The sequence below is a fragment of the Muntiacus reevesi genome, chromosome 9 (genome assembly GCF_963930625.1).
Source record: "Muntiacus reevesi chromosome 9, mMunRee1.1, whole genome shotgun sequence".
Classification (NCBI taxonomy): Eukaryota; Metazoa; Chordata; class Mammalia; order Artiodactyla; family Cervidae; genus Muntiacus; species Muntiacus reevesi.
In genome coordinates this window covers 73,975,080-73,994,249 of record NC_089257.1, presented here as the reverse complement: position 1 = coordinate 73,994,249, position 19,170 = coordinate 73,975,080, and the positions used below count along the sequence as shown (strand labels likewise).

The following is a 19,170-nucleotide window of genomic DNA, read 5'->3' as shown; positions in this document are numbered from 1 at the left end:
GCATAACCAAGCAAATATAAATACACACACCCACAATCACACCCACACCCAGACACACACAAAGAAGGCCTACCACCACTGAGAGACATAACGGATCCAGAGCAGACAACAACTCTGGCATCAAAGAACAAATATTTTAATCAACAATTATTTCTATTAGCTTAATTAGCTATCAGTATTCTTATTTCTTTTTGCCCACTGCTCTTTTGATAGGCAAAGAAACGATGATTCCAAGACTTTTTTTTAAACTCTTGGTAAATATCATTTTATACATTGTACACCCCATATGATTGCATGGTAGAGCAATTTAATTATTTGCCTAGAGGTTTTTGATATATGCCATCTTTGGCACTTTAAGTCCAGAGTAAGAGACTGTGCCTTCTGCCCTAGAATCTATCTGACAGCACAGAGGAGCAGCCACAGTGATTGGAAAGAGCTCTCTCTGATCTGTGCTGGAAAGAACTGAATCTGCCTGTCATCTCTGCATTTCATTAGCTCTGTGTTTGGGAGCTGGTCATTTGTCCTTTCTGAGCCTCAACCTTCTCCTTTTAAAATAAAAGTTATCAATAAAAATAAACACTTCACAAGATAAAAGGAAATTAAATAAGTTCCTAACACAGTAGATGTGAAATAAGTTTTATTTAAATATGCTGTTTGTAAGTGAAGTTAATTAACCCTACCTGTAGGCAGTTTGAAAAATGAAGTTTCCCCAGTGTTTACCTTGTCTGTAGATAAATTTTAAAATATACCCAATACACTGGGTTTGATGAGTCAATCATAAACATCTCAAACTATTCAGAATGATGATAGATTTAGATCAAAAGAAGCAAGCACCATGAATATTTCATAGAGCAGGTAAACTGCCTTTGGAAAAGTTGCTTCAACTGCTCATAATTTAAAATAAGTTTAGTTTGCTCATTACTGTAAGAGAACTGTTAGAACTACAGATTTCATGCCCCCTCTTTATTATACTGTGGGGGCACAACTTAAGAATCTAATAATAGAAATGCATACATGTCTATTCCAAGGATTTTTCTATCTAACCAAACATTTATTGGTATGTTCAATAGATACTTACCTAAGGATAATGATGGACCAAATAGGAACTAAAATTTAGCATTGAAGAGAGTCCCCATAGGTGAGAAACAAACATAGGAGAGACACAAAAACAAATCATAGAATGTGATAAGTGCTATGAGCATGTTAAGAAAGAGGCTCAGAAAAAAGAATTACCTGGGGATAAGTTTCAACAGACCAGTTCCAAATAGGAAAAGGAGTACATCAAGGCTGTATATTGTCACCCTGCTTATTTAACTTCTATGCAGAGTACATCATGAGAAATGCTGTGCTGGATGAAGCACAAACTGGAATCAAGATTGCTGGGAGAAATATCAATAACCTCAGATATGACACCACCCTTATGGCAGAAAGTGAAGAGGAACTGAAAAGCCTCTTGATGAAAGTGAAAGAGGAGAGTGAAAAAGTTGGCTTAAAACTTAACATTCAGAAAATTAAGATCATGGCATCTGGTCCCATCCCTTCATGGGAAATATATGGGGAGACAGTGGAAGCAGTGTCAGACTTTATTTTTGGGGGCTCCAAAATCCCTGCAGATGGTGACTGCAGCCATGAAATTAAAAGACACTTACTCCTTGGAAGGAAAGTTATGACCAACCTAGATAGCATATTAAAAAGCAGAGATATTACTTTGCCAACAAAAGTCCGTCTGGTCAAGACTATGGTTTTTCCAGCGGTCATGTATGGATGTGAGTTGGATGGTGAAGAAAGCTGAGTGCCGAAAAATTGATGCTTTTGAACTGTGGTGTTGGAGAAGACTCTTGAGAGTCCCTTGGACTGCAAGGAGATCCAACCAGTCCATCCTGAAGGAGATCAGTCCTGGGTGTTTATTGAACGGACTGATGCTGAAGCTGAAACTCCAATACTTTGGCCACCTGATGCGAAGAGTTGACTCATTGGAAAAGACCCTGATGCTGAGAGGGATTGGAGGCAGGAGGAGAAGGGAACGACAGAGGATGAGATGGCTGGATAGCATCACCGACTCTATGGGCATGAGTTTGTGTAAATTCCAGGAGTTGGTGATGGACAGGGAGGCCTGGTGTGCTGCAATTCATGGGTTCGCAAAGAGTCGGACACAACTGAGCGACTGAACTGAACTGAACTGAAGTTTCAAGAAGTAACACCTAGTTGCAACCTTAACAAATTAATGTCAGGGGAAGAAAGAGAGGAAATTTAGAGCAAAGGGAATAGATGTGCAAGCTCACTGCAGTATAAGAGAGCATCAGGTCAGTTCAGTCACTCAGTTGTGTCTGACTCTTTGCGACCCTGTGGACTGCACCATGCCAGGCTTCCCTGTCCATGACCAACTCCCGGAGCTTGCTCAAACTCATGTCCATCAAGTCGATGATGTCATCCAACCATCTCATCCTCTGTCATCCTCTTCTCCTCCTGCCTTCAATCTTTCCCAGCATCAGGGTCTTTTCCAATGAGTCTGCTTTTCACATCAGGTGGCCAAAGTATTGGAGCTTCTGCATCAGTCCTTCCAATGAATATTCAGGACTGATTTCCTTTAGGACTGATAAGGGAACATGGCACACTTGTAAACTACAAATGTTGAAAATGGTTGGAAACAAGAGGTGGTGGGAGGGGGGACAAGAAGGATAGATAAACAGAACAGAAGATACATGGATCAACTAAGAACACTCTTCTGTGTCAAATTTCTTTAAAGACATTCTGAAAGCAAGATAATGATAAAATATATCTAGAAGAAGTAACATATTCAGAGAAAAAGGGGATAGAATTTGTTTGGTTTGTCTCTAACTACTGGGGGTGCTCTGGGCTTTCAGGACAGGATTCTGCGTGATTTAATTTCAAGGTGGTGACAGATGAACTCTACCTTCTTGAGGCAGGCTCTGGAACCCTATGTAGGAATAGCAAAGATCATGTACCAAAATAACTGGGGGACAGGTGGGAATGGCAAAAAGTATTAGATACCAGTGGAAGTAAAAGGGGGCCTCTCCCCTTGAGATGGCTTCTAGATTGATTGAGAGCTCCAAATTAGAAGAAAACAATGGTAGCACTACCATTTTATAACAATATTCACACATTCATGTCTGGGTCAATGGAGCAGAGATGGAAATGTGGTTATGAAGATTGATCAGGTTGGAATACCTTGGGGCTTTTTTCTTAGAGCTATGGTTTATATCATGAATTATCTGGATAATTTCTTATGCTTAAAAAGTTAATTACATGGCAGCTCTAGGGAGAGGAGCTGGTGACCAGATGTCATGCTGGTGCTGCTAGAGATTGATAAAAGCTTGTGTGTTACCTCAATGTAAAAAATTGTTAGATAAAAATGAGATGTTCCAAAAGATGCCCAATTAAGTAGTTTAGGGGAGACTGGAAGAAAAGTATAAGCCAACAGCACACCTTCCTTTTAAAATTTGTGTGATTTGTTGACATTGTGATATGAGCAACTCAACTTTAAGATATTCTTGGATCTTGGCATCCTAGAATTTACTATAGGAAGAGACCATTACCCAACAGAGAGCTGTGCAAACATTATGATGGTTATTGGGGAGGACTGATCTGACAATTATGGGTAAATGTTGTGAGGTGTTCCAAGACTCAAAGTCTAATATCTGTGTAGGCACAAATATCATTTAGAAAAATGTCAGTGGCAGGAGGTTTGACAATGAGGGATCCCAGAGGTAGTTCAACTCAAGTCAGAATCTTGAGATCTGTCCTTATGTGGTATAACTTCTACCAATGTTGGGAGAGGTATTCTATACTTCAGCCAGCAGATACTTTCAATTTCCTGAATTTGTCATGCTCTCTGGAGAAGGAAATGGCAACCCACTCCAGTATTCTTGCCTAGAAAATCCCATGGACAGAGGAGCCTGGTAGGCTACAGTCCATGCAGTTGCAAAGAGCTGGACACGACTAAGTGACTCCACTTCCCTTCTGACCTTTAGATCTTTATTAATGCTGTCCCCTCTGCCTAGAATCTCCTCCAATAGCATTCTATCCTTCCCTTGTCAAAGAACTTAGGCCATGATAACCATCTGTTTATGTCTCCTTTGGTAAATCATATTCCACATGAGAATGGGGCTTGTTCATCTCATTCTCCATCTTAGCCCCAGGGACTTGTACAATAAGCTACCTGTTCAGTTCAGTTCAGTTCAGTTCAGTCGCTCAGTCATGTCCGACTCTGCGACCCCATGAATCGCAGCATGCCAGGCCTCCCTGTCCATCACCAACTCCCGGAGTCTACCCAAACCCAAACCCATGCCCATCAAGTCAGTGATGCCATCCAGCCATCTCATCCTCTGTCGTCCCCTTCTCCTCCTGCCTCCAATCCCTCCCAACTCAGGGTCTTTTCCAATGAGTCAACTCTTCGCATCAGGTGGCCAAAGTATTGGAGTTTCAGCTTCAGCATCAGTCCTTCCAATGAACACCCAGGACTTATCTCCTTTAGGATGGACTGGTTGGATCTCCTTGCAGTCCAAGGGACTCTCAAGAGTCTTCTCCAACACCACAGTTCAAAAGCATCAATTTTTTGGCACTCAGCTTTCTTCACTGTCCAACTCTCACATTCATACATGACCACTGGAAAAACCATAGCCTTGACTAGATGGACCTTTGTTGGCAATGTAATGTCTCTGCTTTTTAATATGCTATCTAGGTTGGTCATAACTTTCCTTCCAAGCAGTAAGTGTCTTTTAATTTCATGGCTGCAGTCACCATCTGCAGTGATTTTGGAGCCCAAAAAAATAAAGTCTGACACTGTTTCCACTGTCTCCTGTAGTTTCACATAATTATAATGAATGAATGAATTAAAGAGAGAGAAGCTATGTAGGCTCAAGTCTATGAGCTATAATTTTGTTTAGCAAACATAATTCAGCATTTTGGTTCCTGAGGAGAGCTAGCATCTCATGTTGGGGGTAACTGGAGAGCTTTTGAGTGACTAGGACCAATATTGATATAGTTCTGTGATGATTCAGGAAAATTCAGGCCATAGGGAAGATTATATATAAAAAGAGACTATTAAATGAGACTGGAATTTAATAATGACTAAGATTCTTGAACATGGGAGAAATTAGACAAAATTACTAGTCCCAGCTAGAGGACGTCCTACCTCTTCAAAAGTGACCTATAACAGGTTCTATCAGTAGATCCAATCACATGAAAATAGAGAAAAAGCAGGTGAGGACTGACAAGCAAGAAATATTGCATAGAGAATTATAACTATTATCTTTAACTAGGCTGATATTTTGTAATGCTAAAGAATGTGAGGATAAAATTTATACTCTAATGGTTTAGAGATCTATAGTTAAGCATGGTTTGTATGCAGTTGCCAGCAGAAATTAATATGGCATTTTTGTCATCTTAGCTTCACTACTTATATCTGGTTAGTGAGGCCTACAATCCTCGGTTCTCATATCTGCTAAATGGAAATAATGCATAGGGAGTGCCAGATTCAGGGCTTCATATACAATAGACTCAATAAATAGTACCTGTTGTAAATGTTGGCACCAACACTCAGAGGAACGGAATTTGTCATGTTTTTGTCCATTCCCCTCTCCACTACCACACACACACCTTCTCAAACACATATACAAGCACTGGTAGATTTTCTGAGATTTTCTTTGAGTAAGAAAAAGACTAGTAACTCTCTCCCAAGGGGCCTGGAACCATGTGCCTGTGAGTAAGCATGCTGTACACTAAATCACTAACAATTACATATCCATATGTGTAGTCTGACTCTGAAATTAGGAACGTGACATTGAGGACCTTACACTGTTGTTTCTCAAATTCTGTGGGAATCCATCAAAATAATAACACGTTTTTTTCCTTTATCTCTTTCAGGGTTCTTAGCCTTGGCTGCACATTAGAATCACCTTGGGATCCTTTTAAAAATTAATAATGTTCAGATTCAATCCTAGAATAGTGATGTTAGAAACTCCTGGAAATAGGGCTCAAGCTTGGGTCATTTTCTGAAGGTTCCAGGTTATTCTAATGCATTAATTCCAAAAATCTAATCTGCTAAGTCTGTGGAGACCATAGACTATAGCACTGGCATCATTAAGTAGCTTGTTTAAAATGCAGAGTCTCAGGCCCCAATACAGACTAAATCAGAATTCAAACTGAATTAGAATCTGCATTTTAAAAAGTCCTCCCAGTGATTCATAATCACATCAAAGTTTGAGAAGTACTGGTGTAGGTATCAGTGTTTCTCAATTCTGGCTACACAATATATTTATCTAGAGGACTTTTGGAAAATGCAGATTCTTGAGTTCTACCTCCTGAAATTTTTATTTAATTAGTCTGAGGAGGACCCAGAATAAATATTTTGAAAAATCACCCCTAAGTAAATAAACTGCATCCAGGAATGAGAATCACAATGCTAGGTAGGCAAGGGCAGTGATAGGCTACATTCAGTAAGGAATGCCTTTATGGGGGTACTATGAAAAATGAGGCTTAACAATACTTCCTTTCTCCATGGTTACCTTGAGATAAGCACAGAGAACAAATGTGATCTGTCTAGTGTGGGGTTTTCTAGCAACAGGCTTAAGAAATGACTATTTCATGTATTCGCAAACATGAATGTTGTATTTTCTATTCTCTGTTACAACTGTAGTTTATTAGCGACTAGCTCTATTTGCACAATGACTATAACCTAACGAATACGCTACTCTTAGGGACATGACTCATGTTTCAGTTTTACTCAATGGGAAATAATGTAAATATATATATATTAAAGCAAATGGAGATATTACAGAATAAAATATACCTTTGTCAATTTTAATGATAAAACAAGACTTCAAAGAAATTTTGTGCTTTTAGTGAACAGTTCAGGCTGTACTCCAGACTTCCTAGTGAAATGGATTTATTTTCCCTCTGCCCTTGGGACTAATTCAGAAGGAAAGTTTGAGGAAAACTGAACCAATGGAATTGTTTGAAATATGACACTCTTAATTGACTTGGTTTCAAACCCTCAGCAGTTGGAAGATCTTGGCTTATCTCAAATGCTAGAAATATTGTAACATTTGTCACTTCAGTCTCAGTCAAGGATCAAATGCCATATCACAAATAGAAGCTAAAATAAATTCTAAAAGTCTTATTTTTGGTTGACTTAACTTTATTCACATGATAGTTACAGGGGCTGACAAAGACTTCCTTTAACATTTCCTTCTTCTGGCAGGTTGATTTAGAGTTTGGTTGCTGAGTGTAGGTTGAAGGGACGTGTGGTGAGACAGATCAGGGGCTTGTTAACATTCTATGTCATCATGAATCCAGTTTACTTTTAACCTTGTGGCTTGTCTAACACATTTGCAGTAAGAATTGGGGAATAAATCTAATGCTTACTGGCAAACACTTTGAAGCCATTGAGAGAAGCTCTGGAGGCACCCCAGATATTGTGCGAACTGGTCAGAAGTGCCGTGGGATGCCAGAAAAGGCATCCCATGACAGCAGTGGGATGTCAGGGCATACAGAAGACAGCCCTGGAGCATTGCAGTCAATTCCAGGAGCTGTGGCATCTCAATACTGATAGGACCTCACAAGGAGCCATATAAGGATAACTGTAATCAGGACAACGGTGAAGTTGAGACACAGCTCCCGGGTGGATCGTTCCATTCTCAGAGTGGCGTGGTGAGAACCGAAGGCAAACTTCTGAGGGCACACCAAAGACCTCCTGCTTGTCCTTACCTCCTATCAGAAAGTAACAAAGAAAACAAGAAATTAGTGAGCATTCTTTCCTCAGAGGAAATAGAAGCATTATGGAAGGGAAATGTGTTATAGGCTGAATTGTATCCACCCCCGCCCCCCACTAAATTCACATGTTGAAATCCTAATCCCCAGTATCTTGGGATGCAACTATATTTTTTTTTATTGAGAGATGTGGTTACATTTGGAGATAGGGTCTTTCAAGAGGTATTCAAGATGGATTAAATTAAAATGAGGTAATTAAAATGGGTCCTAATGCAATATGACTGTTATCCTTATAAGAAGAAGAGATTAGGACACAAACATATGCAAAAGGAAGATCATATGAAGACACAGGAAGAAGATTATCATATGCAAGCCAAGGACAGGCCTCAGAAGAAATTAACCCTGCCAGTACTTTGATTTCAGACATCTAACCTCCAGACTATGTTTGGACTAGAATTATTACTCTTCTCTGGGTCTCCAGCCTCCAATTTCCCCTGCAGATTTTGGACTCGCCAGCCTCCACAAGCATATAAGCCAATTATATTACACACACATACACACATCCTCCCTATTGGTTCTGTTTCTCTGAGAAAGCTTGATTTACACATCTTTTTTTTTTTTTTTCTTTTGACCTGATGTCAAAAAGACCAATACAGTTCTGATTATTTTCCTGTGATGATTATATTGATGCTTATGGGGTTTTCCTCACAGCTCAGTTGGTAAAAAAAAAAAAAAAAAAAAACACTTACAATGCAGGAGACCTTGGTTCAATTCCTGGGTCAGTAAGAGCCACTGGAGAAGGGATAGGCTACCCACTCCAGTATTCTTGGGCTTCCCTTTTGGCTCAGCTGGTAAACAATCTATCTGCAATGTGGAAGACCTAGTTTCAATCCCTGAGTTGGGAAGATCCCCTGGAGAAGGGAAAGGCTACCCACTCCAGTATTCTGGCCTGGAGAATTCCATGGACTGTATAGTCCATGGGGTCATAAAGAGTTGGACATGACTGAGTGACTTTCACTTGATAAAATACAAAATATTGCATTTTTCTTTCTTCAAGTTCTGTGTGTATGTGTGTGCATGCTTGCTTGCTTTGCTCCCAGCAAGTAAGGTCAACCAAAACAGAAGAAAAAAAAAGTTATGGCTTAGAATTTTTCTTGCTTCAAATTACATACAGAGATAGGACACCATAATTTTTCAAGTTTCGAGCTGATCTATCTTTGTCTAACCCTGTGAAAGCATTAAGTAGTTTCAACAGCTGCTTGGCTCTTGAAATCCCTGCATTGGGCACAGAGCCTACTGGGGTCAACCAAAAGTCCCTCACATAACAGGCACTCAGTCCAAACAGCAAGTGTTAACCCCAAGGATACTTCTATTTCAACAAGGGCTTGTGCCAGCTATTTTTAGTCAAGTCCAGGATGTGCTTATATTGTAAACACTTCAAAAAGTGGAGGTGGTATCTTTATAGTCTATATAGATAATACCTGAGGAAAATCATGTTTTGAGAAACATAAAATTATTACTTCCAATGATGTGGCATAACTGACACTGTGAATATGCAAACCAAATGAAAGTAAAGATTGAAAATAAAATTTTAAATAGAGCAAAAGTCTACTATGGAGTGGAAAAAGTCTAAGGGGAAAAAGTGTTTTATTTTCTAAAAGTGGAAGTTCAGGGGGAAGAAGTCTCCCCTCAATTATGAATTATAATTACTATATTTCTTTTATTATTAGTGTACCAAATTATTAATTGTATAAACCAGTCAAATGATCCTTTTTAACATTTTATGTTATTGTTGGTATAACACATAAGTTCAGATAAGATTATATTAACAGGTACATTGCTGAATGTTGATTTAAAATATGACCAATGGTAACTGATTCATGTTTCACTTTCCTTTTAATTCTTACTTATATTTTTGCCCTCTACACTTTTTCCAATGAAAATCTTTACAAAGATTTGCTTGAAGGAGAAAGTAGACAGAAGAAAATGAAGTATTAAGGAAGTAGAGAGAATGTATAAGCATGTACACCAGAGCAGAGGAGAACAGGAAGTTGATGAATTCAGGCAAGGAGCATAAGAACAAAAGAATCTAAAGACTCTAAAGCAGATTCTTCCTTACGGATTTATCAATAAAATTAAGTCATGATCCAAGCACCAATTTATTTGAGTAAGTCCAGAAGAAGTAAAAAGATATGTGAAAACTAAGAGGCCTTATTTACAATGATCAAAACAACCCAACTCAGGGAGGGCAAAATAACTGTCCCATCAAATCTTATGAGACTGTGACCTGACAGGAACATATTCAGAAAATGTTGCTGAAAGTTGTCCAGAGCTTTGATCGTGTGACCTTCACAACAACTCTGACATTTACAACTCAGGCAAGTTTTGTGATTTTTCTCTCTCCCAAGATTATTGCTAAGAAACTGACTTTTAGAGAGAGGTTAAGTTGTTTGTGTGATGACACATAGCAAGTTAGAGGCACAACTAGAACTGGCAGACTGGAAATAGTTGTTGGATTGTGGTTACTCTGTAGGAGTGAAAACATGAATGATAACCACAAATAACTGCCCTGGCTAGTGTAAATTTTTGACCTTTGGGAAAACAATTTGACATTTTTAAATTAAGGTTGATAATGTTAATTCTCTTTTATCTGGCTCTTTCATTCCTTCTCTAGAAACTCAAGCACATATATACCAGGATATATATATATAAATGTTCATAGCAACATTTTCATAATATCCCCAAGCTGGAAACAACTCAAATGTTCATCAGCAATAGAATGAATGTGAACTGTGATATGTTCATACATTGCTATAGAGTAAATAAAACATATGAACTACAGCACCACATAATAAGATGGGTGGATTTCACAAAAATAACTATGAAGCAAAAGAGGAATTTACAAAAAGAAACACAGAATGTAATTCTATTTCTTCAAAGCCAAAAACAGGAAATTTAATTATATTGTTTAGGAACTCAGACAGAGATGGTAAAATTATAAAGAAAACCATGGATAAGACTAGCTCAACAACTAAGATGATGATTACCGATGATAATGCAAAAGGGAACGTGATCAAGAATGGAATTCTGGAGTGCACCAATGACAATTTCTTGACCTGAGTGGTATTTATACAGGTGTTGCCTTACAATAATTGTCCAAAGGGTATGTTTTATGGACTCTTCACATTTTTTTCAATGGTCTCTGAATTGACAGCTACTCATTACACTTCTTTAATTACCTATGGTTTACCTCTTACTATATCTTGCACTTTGATGGCAAGCTTAAGTGCTGTTGTTTTGTATGTTTTTAAAGTAATAAAACACAGCATTAAGGTGGGAATTTATAATGAATCCAATTCAATCAACATATAAGCTAACTATAGGGAGTGGGCTCTAATTTCACACATATTTATGCCAAAGTTAAGTAAAACCCCAGATCAGCAATCTTCCATTTTTCTGCTGTTAACCCACAAAGACAATTTTGGCTTCATTTTAAATCTTTCCTGACACCAAGATCACAGTGTATGAATCAAAGTGAAAAAACAAAAGAACTCTGAATAAATTGTTGGATATTGACTTTCTTTGAATGGAGACTGGGAAAAGATGGAAGACATCTTTTCCTGTGTGGTATTTTTTAATAGGAAGGGAGAAAATGCATGCCATAAGGTGAAAAAAAGGAAAACAAGAATCAATAATATTCACTTTCTAGTCTAAGAAATACTGTGTACAATAGACATTGTCTATTTCATTAAGAAATGTAAATATTCCTGTGCTTTTCTTATCTGCAACTTGTACACACACACACACTGTATGCTAAGCTTAAAAATCCTGCTGTTACCTGAATAGGGTCAAGGACACCCTGGGCTGCAGTAGGCTTCTCCTCTGTCTCTCCAACTTGGGCTCCAACTCCTGCTTGTCTCCCAGGCTGTCTGGACTTCTGGGCTCTGGGCAGGGTCTAAAGTAGTCCAAGGGAGGTGGCAATCACTGTGATGTCACTGGTGAAACATCTCGAAGGAACAACCTCCAAAGGTTGGAGGCTATTTGTGTTTAGGGGGACATGGAAATGTGTTGACTAAGGCTATTCCTTTGGCTGCGAGTTTGTATTATTAATAAAAGCTCAAGGACTTAAAATCCTTTTCTTTCCAGTTGACTTTTGGTATAATTGATGTAGGTTTTAAATTCACCTTTTACATCTTCACAAGTATCTCTAACATGTGTTCAAAACATTGTAAACCAAGAGTGACAGACTAATATTAACAACTTTTTACTGCATCTGGCTGCCTCTTAGCATATGAGGGGGTAAAAGTGTAACTTCATTTAACCACCCATATTTTCAGCTTTTTTGAAGTATAAAGAATTCTCTGCAGTGCACATGCACTTCTCAAACCACACACATGTACCAGAATTCAATAGGCATCTTTTAGCTCCTTCATAATTGACTTTAGTCCAAGTGGTGAAAGCTATCTCCCCAGTCACCTGTTCCACATAACTTTCCGGCTAAGCTGTATGTTGCAAGTTTACACATTAATATACAGTTTCATCTGAAACAGCTGTGGAAGCCATGGTTTATATATCTCTGTCAATGTACTAATGCAGCAGTAAACCCATACGGCGAAACTCAGTCATTTGGATAGATTGGGGGTAGCAGGAGAACTGGTAAAAACTAGTGGGAAGAGTGAGTTATAGAATATCTCTGAAAGAAATAAAATTGTGTAACATTCAAATATACACATTTACTAAAATTTGACTACTAAAATGAGCTTGTAATAAACATTTCAGGTGTCTGGAGGTAAATGGAGCCTCTGAAGTGTTTAAAAGGCCTTCCCTGGGTGATTCTGCCCACCAATGCAACACACATGGGTTCCATCCCCGGGTCAGGAAGATCCCTGGAGAAGAAAACGGCGACCCACTCAAGTATTCTTGCCTGGGAAAGCCAATGGACAGAGGAGACTGGCAGGCTACAGTCCATGGGATCACAAAGAGTTGGACATGGTTGAACAAATGAGCACAAAGTATTTAACTGAACTCAAAAATCCATCCATTAAACATGACCCCAGCAATTGTGTTTGTTCATCAAATTCTTTCTTTAGAGATAACAGAACAAACTTCCCCTCTGAATTCCCAGGCAGAGTCAATCAAAATAATATATTCCCAGAAGACGTAAACAAAATTCCCTATGTGTGTCTGCATGCTCGGTTGCTTCAGTCATGTCCAACTCTGTGCGACCCCATGGACTGTGGCTCACCAGGCTCCTCTGTCCATGGGATTCTCCAGGCAAGAATACTGGAGTGGGTTGCCATTTCCTTCTCCAAACTTTTCCCCATTATTCCTCATGAACTAGAAATATTACTAAAATATTTTCCACTCCATATCTTCATTTTTTATATAAACTCAATGTTGGGGAACCTTAATACAACATTCTCTTGTCACATGCCATATAGAAATGATAGTTCAGTCAAACACTGGCAAACTCCTTAAATGTAGTCAGATTTCTGTCTTTTGCTTCCAAGCCTTTGCCAGGTTGTTTCAAATATTAGGACTGTTTTCCTACTCACTAAGTCACACCCATTCCTTTATTAACCACTCAAAATTATTTTTTGTCCAATTAAAAATTTATATATTTATTGTAAAATATTGAAAATGTAAAAGTATAAAGAAAAGTTAATATCAGCACCCAAAAGGAAAAACAGTTTATATTACTTTTTATTCATGTTTGAGGTTACATAGGCACAATCTCAAATTTATAAGATATTTTCAGTAAAGGAATCTGATTCTTGAAAAGCCTTTATCTTTTCTAATTCTTGTAGAATTAAATTACTTGTACTGTACCATGTGTTGGTATTGGATTTACGGGACAAGCATTTATTTTGTATATGTTGGAATAAGAATTAGCTCTCCAATATTTAAAATGCTAACTACAATGGGGAAAGGTTAACATATCACAACACAGCTCACCAATACTGTCAGTTTAATTTACTTGGTCAATTTCAAAGACCAATGAAATGTAAATTGAAAGATAAAATCCTACTGCTTATTCATGAGTCTGTTTAGTTGTTCGTTTGGTTGTCCCATTTAAGTTTGTCTAACATTATGCCAGGGATTGTTGTTCCTGGTGCACTGACAAATTCCCAGATAGAGACTTCAGAAGCTTCTTGATATTAATGGTTTATCCTGTGATAACATGAGAGAGTGAGATAATACTGAGCATTTAGCTTCTTGTTAGTTGACCTAACTCTCTCCTGAAGAATTTGCAAGCCACCCAAAGTCACATGACAGCCATTCAACCCCAAGTTTAACCCCGAGGATCTGCAAGTTCAAAAAAAAAAGCATATTGTCTCTCAATTAAAAGGCTGGAATAATGAGATTTCAAACCTCACTACCAAAGAAAATTTATGTCTTCAAATTAGCTTTACTTCATTCTCTTGATATTTTCTTTTCTGTGAGCAATTCCCATGACTTAACATTCCATATTAACTTTCTTTCAAGGTGCTGTTCTTCCCATCAGCAGGAGGACATACTAAATTAGTAATCTTTGACATTGTTTCTATCCCTGTTAATCTAGAATTTATCCAAAGGCCTTTTGCTAAGAAAACAACATGTACATTGATGTTGGTATTGAAGAGCTAATTGGCATTTATTTCTTCCCACCCCATATGTTATATACATTTTTAACTCTAAAATATTATACCCTTTGAAAATCAATGTTGAGTTCTTATGTCTGATTATAAGCTAAACTAATTTATTTAATTTATTTTCAATTTCCATCCACCTTTTTACTTTGGGAAGCAAAAAGTAAAAACATCATGTCAGTCCATGAATCAACAAGTCTCTGACACAGTGGGAGAATTCAGTAAGGCCCTGATGAAAGACGATGGGCTCAGCCCATCACAGTAATGATTATGATGATCATGTGCCTCTCTCACCTCCACATCTTCACATCCAACCGATCACAGACCTGCACAGAAAGAAACAGCTTTCTACTATTATCTGTCATTATTCCACAGAAGGAGAAACCCAGAGAAAGACGAAACCGTATTTCTTGAAGCTCTCTTCATGTCCTTGAAAAATCAATGATTATTATCTGCATTTTAAACCACTTGTGGCACATGTATGATTTTTATCTCACTAACTGAATTTTAATTTCAAAAGCAAGGATAGTTGCCTGTATTTCTTTTGTTTCTCTAACCATGTGCTAAACTGATGAATAATCATAATAGATGCTCTAGGGTATATAGCAAAGGGTTCAATATGAGCGTCCATCACATCACATCTCCTACCGAGATCTAGACATGTCTGAGCATTTCTGAGCATGCCAGGCAAACCTGGGTGGAAGAAACTGAAGTAAACATCAAATCTATTTGTAAGAGAACTTAGAAGCCACCTGGGAGAGAAAATTCCTTTGAAGGGGAGTCATGAAGAAGATCCATGTGGTTCAGCAACAGGGAGAATATTTAAGCTATTCTGTTGCACATAACTAACAGATGCCCTGTGTTAATCTAGGTCCTGTGAGAAGCAAGATACCAAGATGGGACTAAATGTGCAAAAAGAAAAATATATTGGGGGAAAAGCCTGTGAGAGAAAAAAAGGAAGGGAGGTTGGACTATAAGACTAGTTCTAAGGAAAGTTTGACAAAGCTGTTGGAAACCTCATATCAAACACATCTATCAGAAGTGTCCCATGAATCTCAGGGTGTCCCCCTTTGTATTACTCCCATGCTCAATTCTTGACTGAGAGCAGCCAGGGAAGCATGGCCTCTGTGCAAACCTGATTATAATTTCAGAGCACAGCAGCTGGAGTCCACCTCAATTACAGTCACATGTTAGAGGTACCTCCCATGGCCACCAGACTCACACACTACCCATCCTACTCCACAATAGCTTGTTTGGGTCCTAGGGGAAGAGAGAGAGCTATGGATAAAAGCTCTATAATTCTTTGACAATTGAGCTCAGCCATGTGGAACACTGAAAGGGACAGAGAGTTTCTCCCTCTACCTGTGCCTTCTCGTGGACCTCGTGTATCCATGGAACCAGCAATGTAATGTCCTTCCACTGAAGTGTCACGGAGCCTGGCAGAAGCAGAAATACTGATCAAGACTTCCTTGCAGTTTATATTAAGCTGTGCAGGCCTTAGTTGCAGATGGCAGCAGAGAAGAACTTGAGCTAAAGGGCAAGAAAATGGCAGGCATTATGTGGTAGCTGACAGTACGTGTGCATGAGCACATGTCAACCACCTCCTAAAGTCGCTAGAAATAATCAGGAGGAACATTACAGGGGCATGCAGTCTTGCATAACAAATGGGAGCAAAAGCCAGAAAAATACGTATTAGTTCTGTTTATAATAACCCATTTTAAGTCCTGGATTGGTGAGGTGACACCTGTTAACATCATTTGACTTGGAACCAATTAAATTACTCTTCTCTGGAACAAGTGTATTTCTGGTCTATAATAAGATTCTGCAAGCAAACAGCTTTCTGTCAGCCCATTAAACATAGCTGCCGAAGGGGAGAAAAACAAAGGAGCAGCCCCAAAAATGTATTTGCTACTAGGCTATATACCAACTGCCTTCAAAATACTCTCAGATTTCAGATTGGTTTTGTTACTTTTCTGACGGGAAATAAAAATTCAGCAGACTTTTGATGTGCTGTTACTGAGTAGTTCAGTGAGATTCTAGCCAGACATGCCCACATGAAACATTCTGTTCTTAGTGAATTTGATCAAGAATATTTTTTCTAAATCTCTCTTGAGAATCTGTCAGTCAGGATAACACGATTCCAGTTTCAGTAAGAATGAAATAGATCAACTGATCAGACAAAATTGCTGGGTTTTCTCTGTAAACAAGTTTATTTGGTTTTAGCTTTTGGCTATTAAAGTGGAGAGAATAGAGTCATGAAAAATCATGAAAATCTCTCTCTGCTCTCTGTGAAGATGATAAGAAAACAAAAGTGCCTAGTTGCAGTAATGTGAAAGATTAGCTGGATGCAAGATCAGGCTAGGTTTCCTTTTGGATGAGGGATATGCTATCTCTGAGGGCAATTGGGCACTTGTTCTACAGCCTGGGGAGTAACCTAACCTTTTACACTTTTACAGTAAGTGAATGCAGAGTTGCCAGGACCTAGTATTCTGGGAATTTGGGCAGCTTATCTGGGAGAGGTAGTTCAAGCCTTCTCTCTTTACTGTTTATTTTGTTGCTTCTTACCCCCATTTTCCAGTGTAGAACAGAAAAGGAGGTCTACACACTTCAGGCCAATTATATCTGTGTCTACATGAGGGTACACATTTTGTGCTAACAAGCTACATTTTCTTCTATTATCTCTCTTTTGCAAGATGTTACGGCACTCACCAGCCATTTACATGTCAACCACTCCTGCCAAGGAACAGCACAAGCACAAGACATCCCTGCTACATTCTCTACAAACAATCACATCTTCTGAGAACCACCACTCTTGCCTCGAGTATTGACTTTGCCTACAAGATACCCTTCCTCTGCAACTGCCTCTGCTAAGTACCATAGTTATTGACTATTGAAGGATTAAAAAAGTTACGCTTACTTCCAGAGCAAAATGAGGCATTGGGAAGAGGAACTGTGTCTCTTTCTATGTGTTACACCCTGTTGAGGAATACTTCCTCACTCTCACTTCAGTGTTTTCCCAGACACCCCAGTAGGGGTCTTTTTAGCTAAGACTCAATTCTTCCCTTCACTACTAAGATTTGATATTGCACCCACCAAATGTTCCTTCTACTAGGATGAATTCTCTCTCGGGAGGAGCCTAAGTTCCCCAAACAAATCAGATTCTATCAGGCCTGCTCCATCAGTAAATAACACAAGCTTAGACACAAGACTGGGAACTGACTGTGGCTCAGATCATGAACTCCTTATTGCAAAATTCAGATGTAAATTGAAGAAAATAGGGAAAACCACTAGACGATTCAGTGGACCTAAATCAAATCCTTTACAATTATACAGTGGAAGTGACAAATAAATTCACAGTATTAGGTTTGATAGACAGTGCCTGAAGATCTATGGATAGAGGTTCGTAATATTGTACAGGAGGCAGCGATCACGACTATACCCAAGAAGAAGAAATGCAAAAAGGCAAAATCCTTGCATGAGGAGGACTTACAGATATCTGAGAAAGGAGAGAAGTGAAAGGCAAAGGAGAAAAGGAAAGATATGCCCATTTGAATACAGAGTTCCAAAGAATAGCAAGAAGAGGTCAGAAAGCATTCCTCAGTTATCAATGCAAAGAAATAGAGGAAAACAATAGAATGGGAAAGACTAGAGATTTTTTCAGGAAAATTAGAGATACCAAGAGAACATTAAATGCAAAAATGGGCACAATAAAGGACAGAAATGGTATTGACCTAATAGAAGCAGAAGACATTCAGAAGAAGTGACAAGATCTTAATGACTTAGATGACCATGATGGTGTAATCAGTCACCTAAAGTCAGACATCCTGGAATGCAAAGTCAAGTGGGCCTTACAAAGCATCACTGCAAACAAAGCTAGTGGAGGTGATGAAATTCCAGTTGAGCTATTTCAAGTCCTAAAAGATGATGCTCTGAAAGTGATACACTCAATATGTCAGCAAATTTGGAAAACTCAGCAGTGGCCACTGGACTGGAAAAAGTCATTTTTCATTCCAATCCCAAAGAAAGGCAATGCCAAAGAATGCTCAAACTATGGCACAATTATAGCAAAATCATGCTCAAAATTCTCCAAGCGAGGTTTCAACAGTAAGTAAACTTAAAACTTCCAGATATTCAAGCTGGATTACAGAGGAACCAGAGATCAAATTGCTAACATCCACTGGATCACAGAAAAAGCAAGAAAGTTCCAGAAAAATTTCTACCTCACTGACTATGACAAAGCCTTTGACTGTGTGGATCACAATAAACTGTGGAAAATTTTTCAAGAGATGGAAATACCAGACCACCTTACCTGCCTTCTGAGAAATCTGTATGCAGGTCAAGAAGCAACAGTTAGTGGAGCCCATTATACAGAGTGAAGTAAGCCAGAAAGATAAAGATCATTACAGTATACTAACACATATATACGGAATTTAGATAGATGGTGGCGATAACCCTATATGCAAAACAGAAAAAGAGACACAGAAGTACAGAACAGACTTTTGAACTCTGGGGGAGAACGTGAGGGTGGGAGGTTTTGAAAGAACAGCATGTATATTATCTATGGTGAAACGGACCACCAGCCCAGGTGGGATACATGAGTCAGGTGCTCGGGCCTGGTGCACTGGGAGGACCCTGAGGAGTCGGGTGGGGAGGGAGGTGGGAGGGGGGATCGGGATGGGGAATACGTGTAACTATATGGCTGATTCATGTCAATGTATGACAAAACCCACTGAAATGTTGTAAAGTGATTGGCCTCCAACTAATAAAATAATATTTAAAAAAAAAAAAAAAAAGAAGCAACAGTTAGAAC

At 38.7% G+C, this 19,170-nt stretch overlaps 1 protein-coding gene across 1 annotated transcript; it reads right to left on the bottom strand.

Annotated features, from left to right (window-relative positions):
- Nucleotides 1-7,138: 7,138 nt before the first annotated feature.
- Nucleotides 7,139-11,686, bottom strand: SLN (sarcolipin). The gene is made up of 2 exons (XM_065944600.1): nt 11,570-11,686; nt 7,139-7,731 (listed from the first exon to the last, which is right to left on the bottom strand). Exon 2 carries the CDS (start codon nt 7,654-7,656, stop codon nt 7,561-7,563), a length of 96 nt encoding a protein of 31 aa, XP_065800672.1. The 5' UTR covers nt 7,657-7,731; nt 11,570-11,686; the 3' UTR covers nt 7,139-7,560.
- Nucleotides 11,687-19,170: the final 7,484 nt, after the last annotated feature.

What these genes read in the sequence shown, in the direction of transcription:
- SLN (XM_065944600.1), bottom strand. Translation starts at nt 7,656, where the DNA reads ATGGAACGATCCACCCGGGAGCTGTGTCTCAACTTCACCGTTGTCCTG.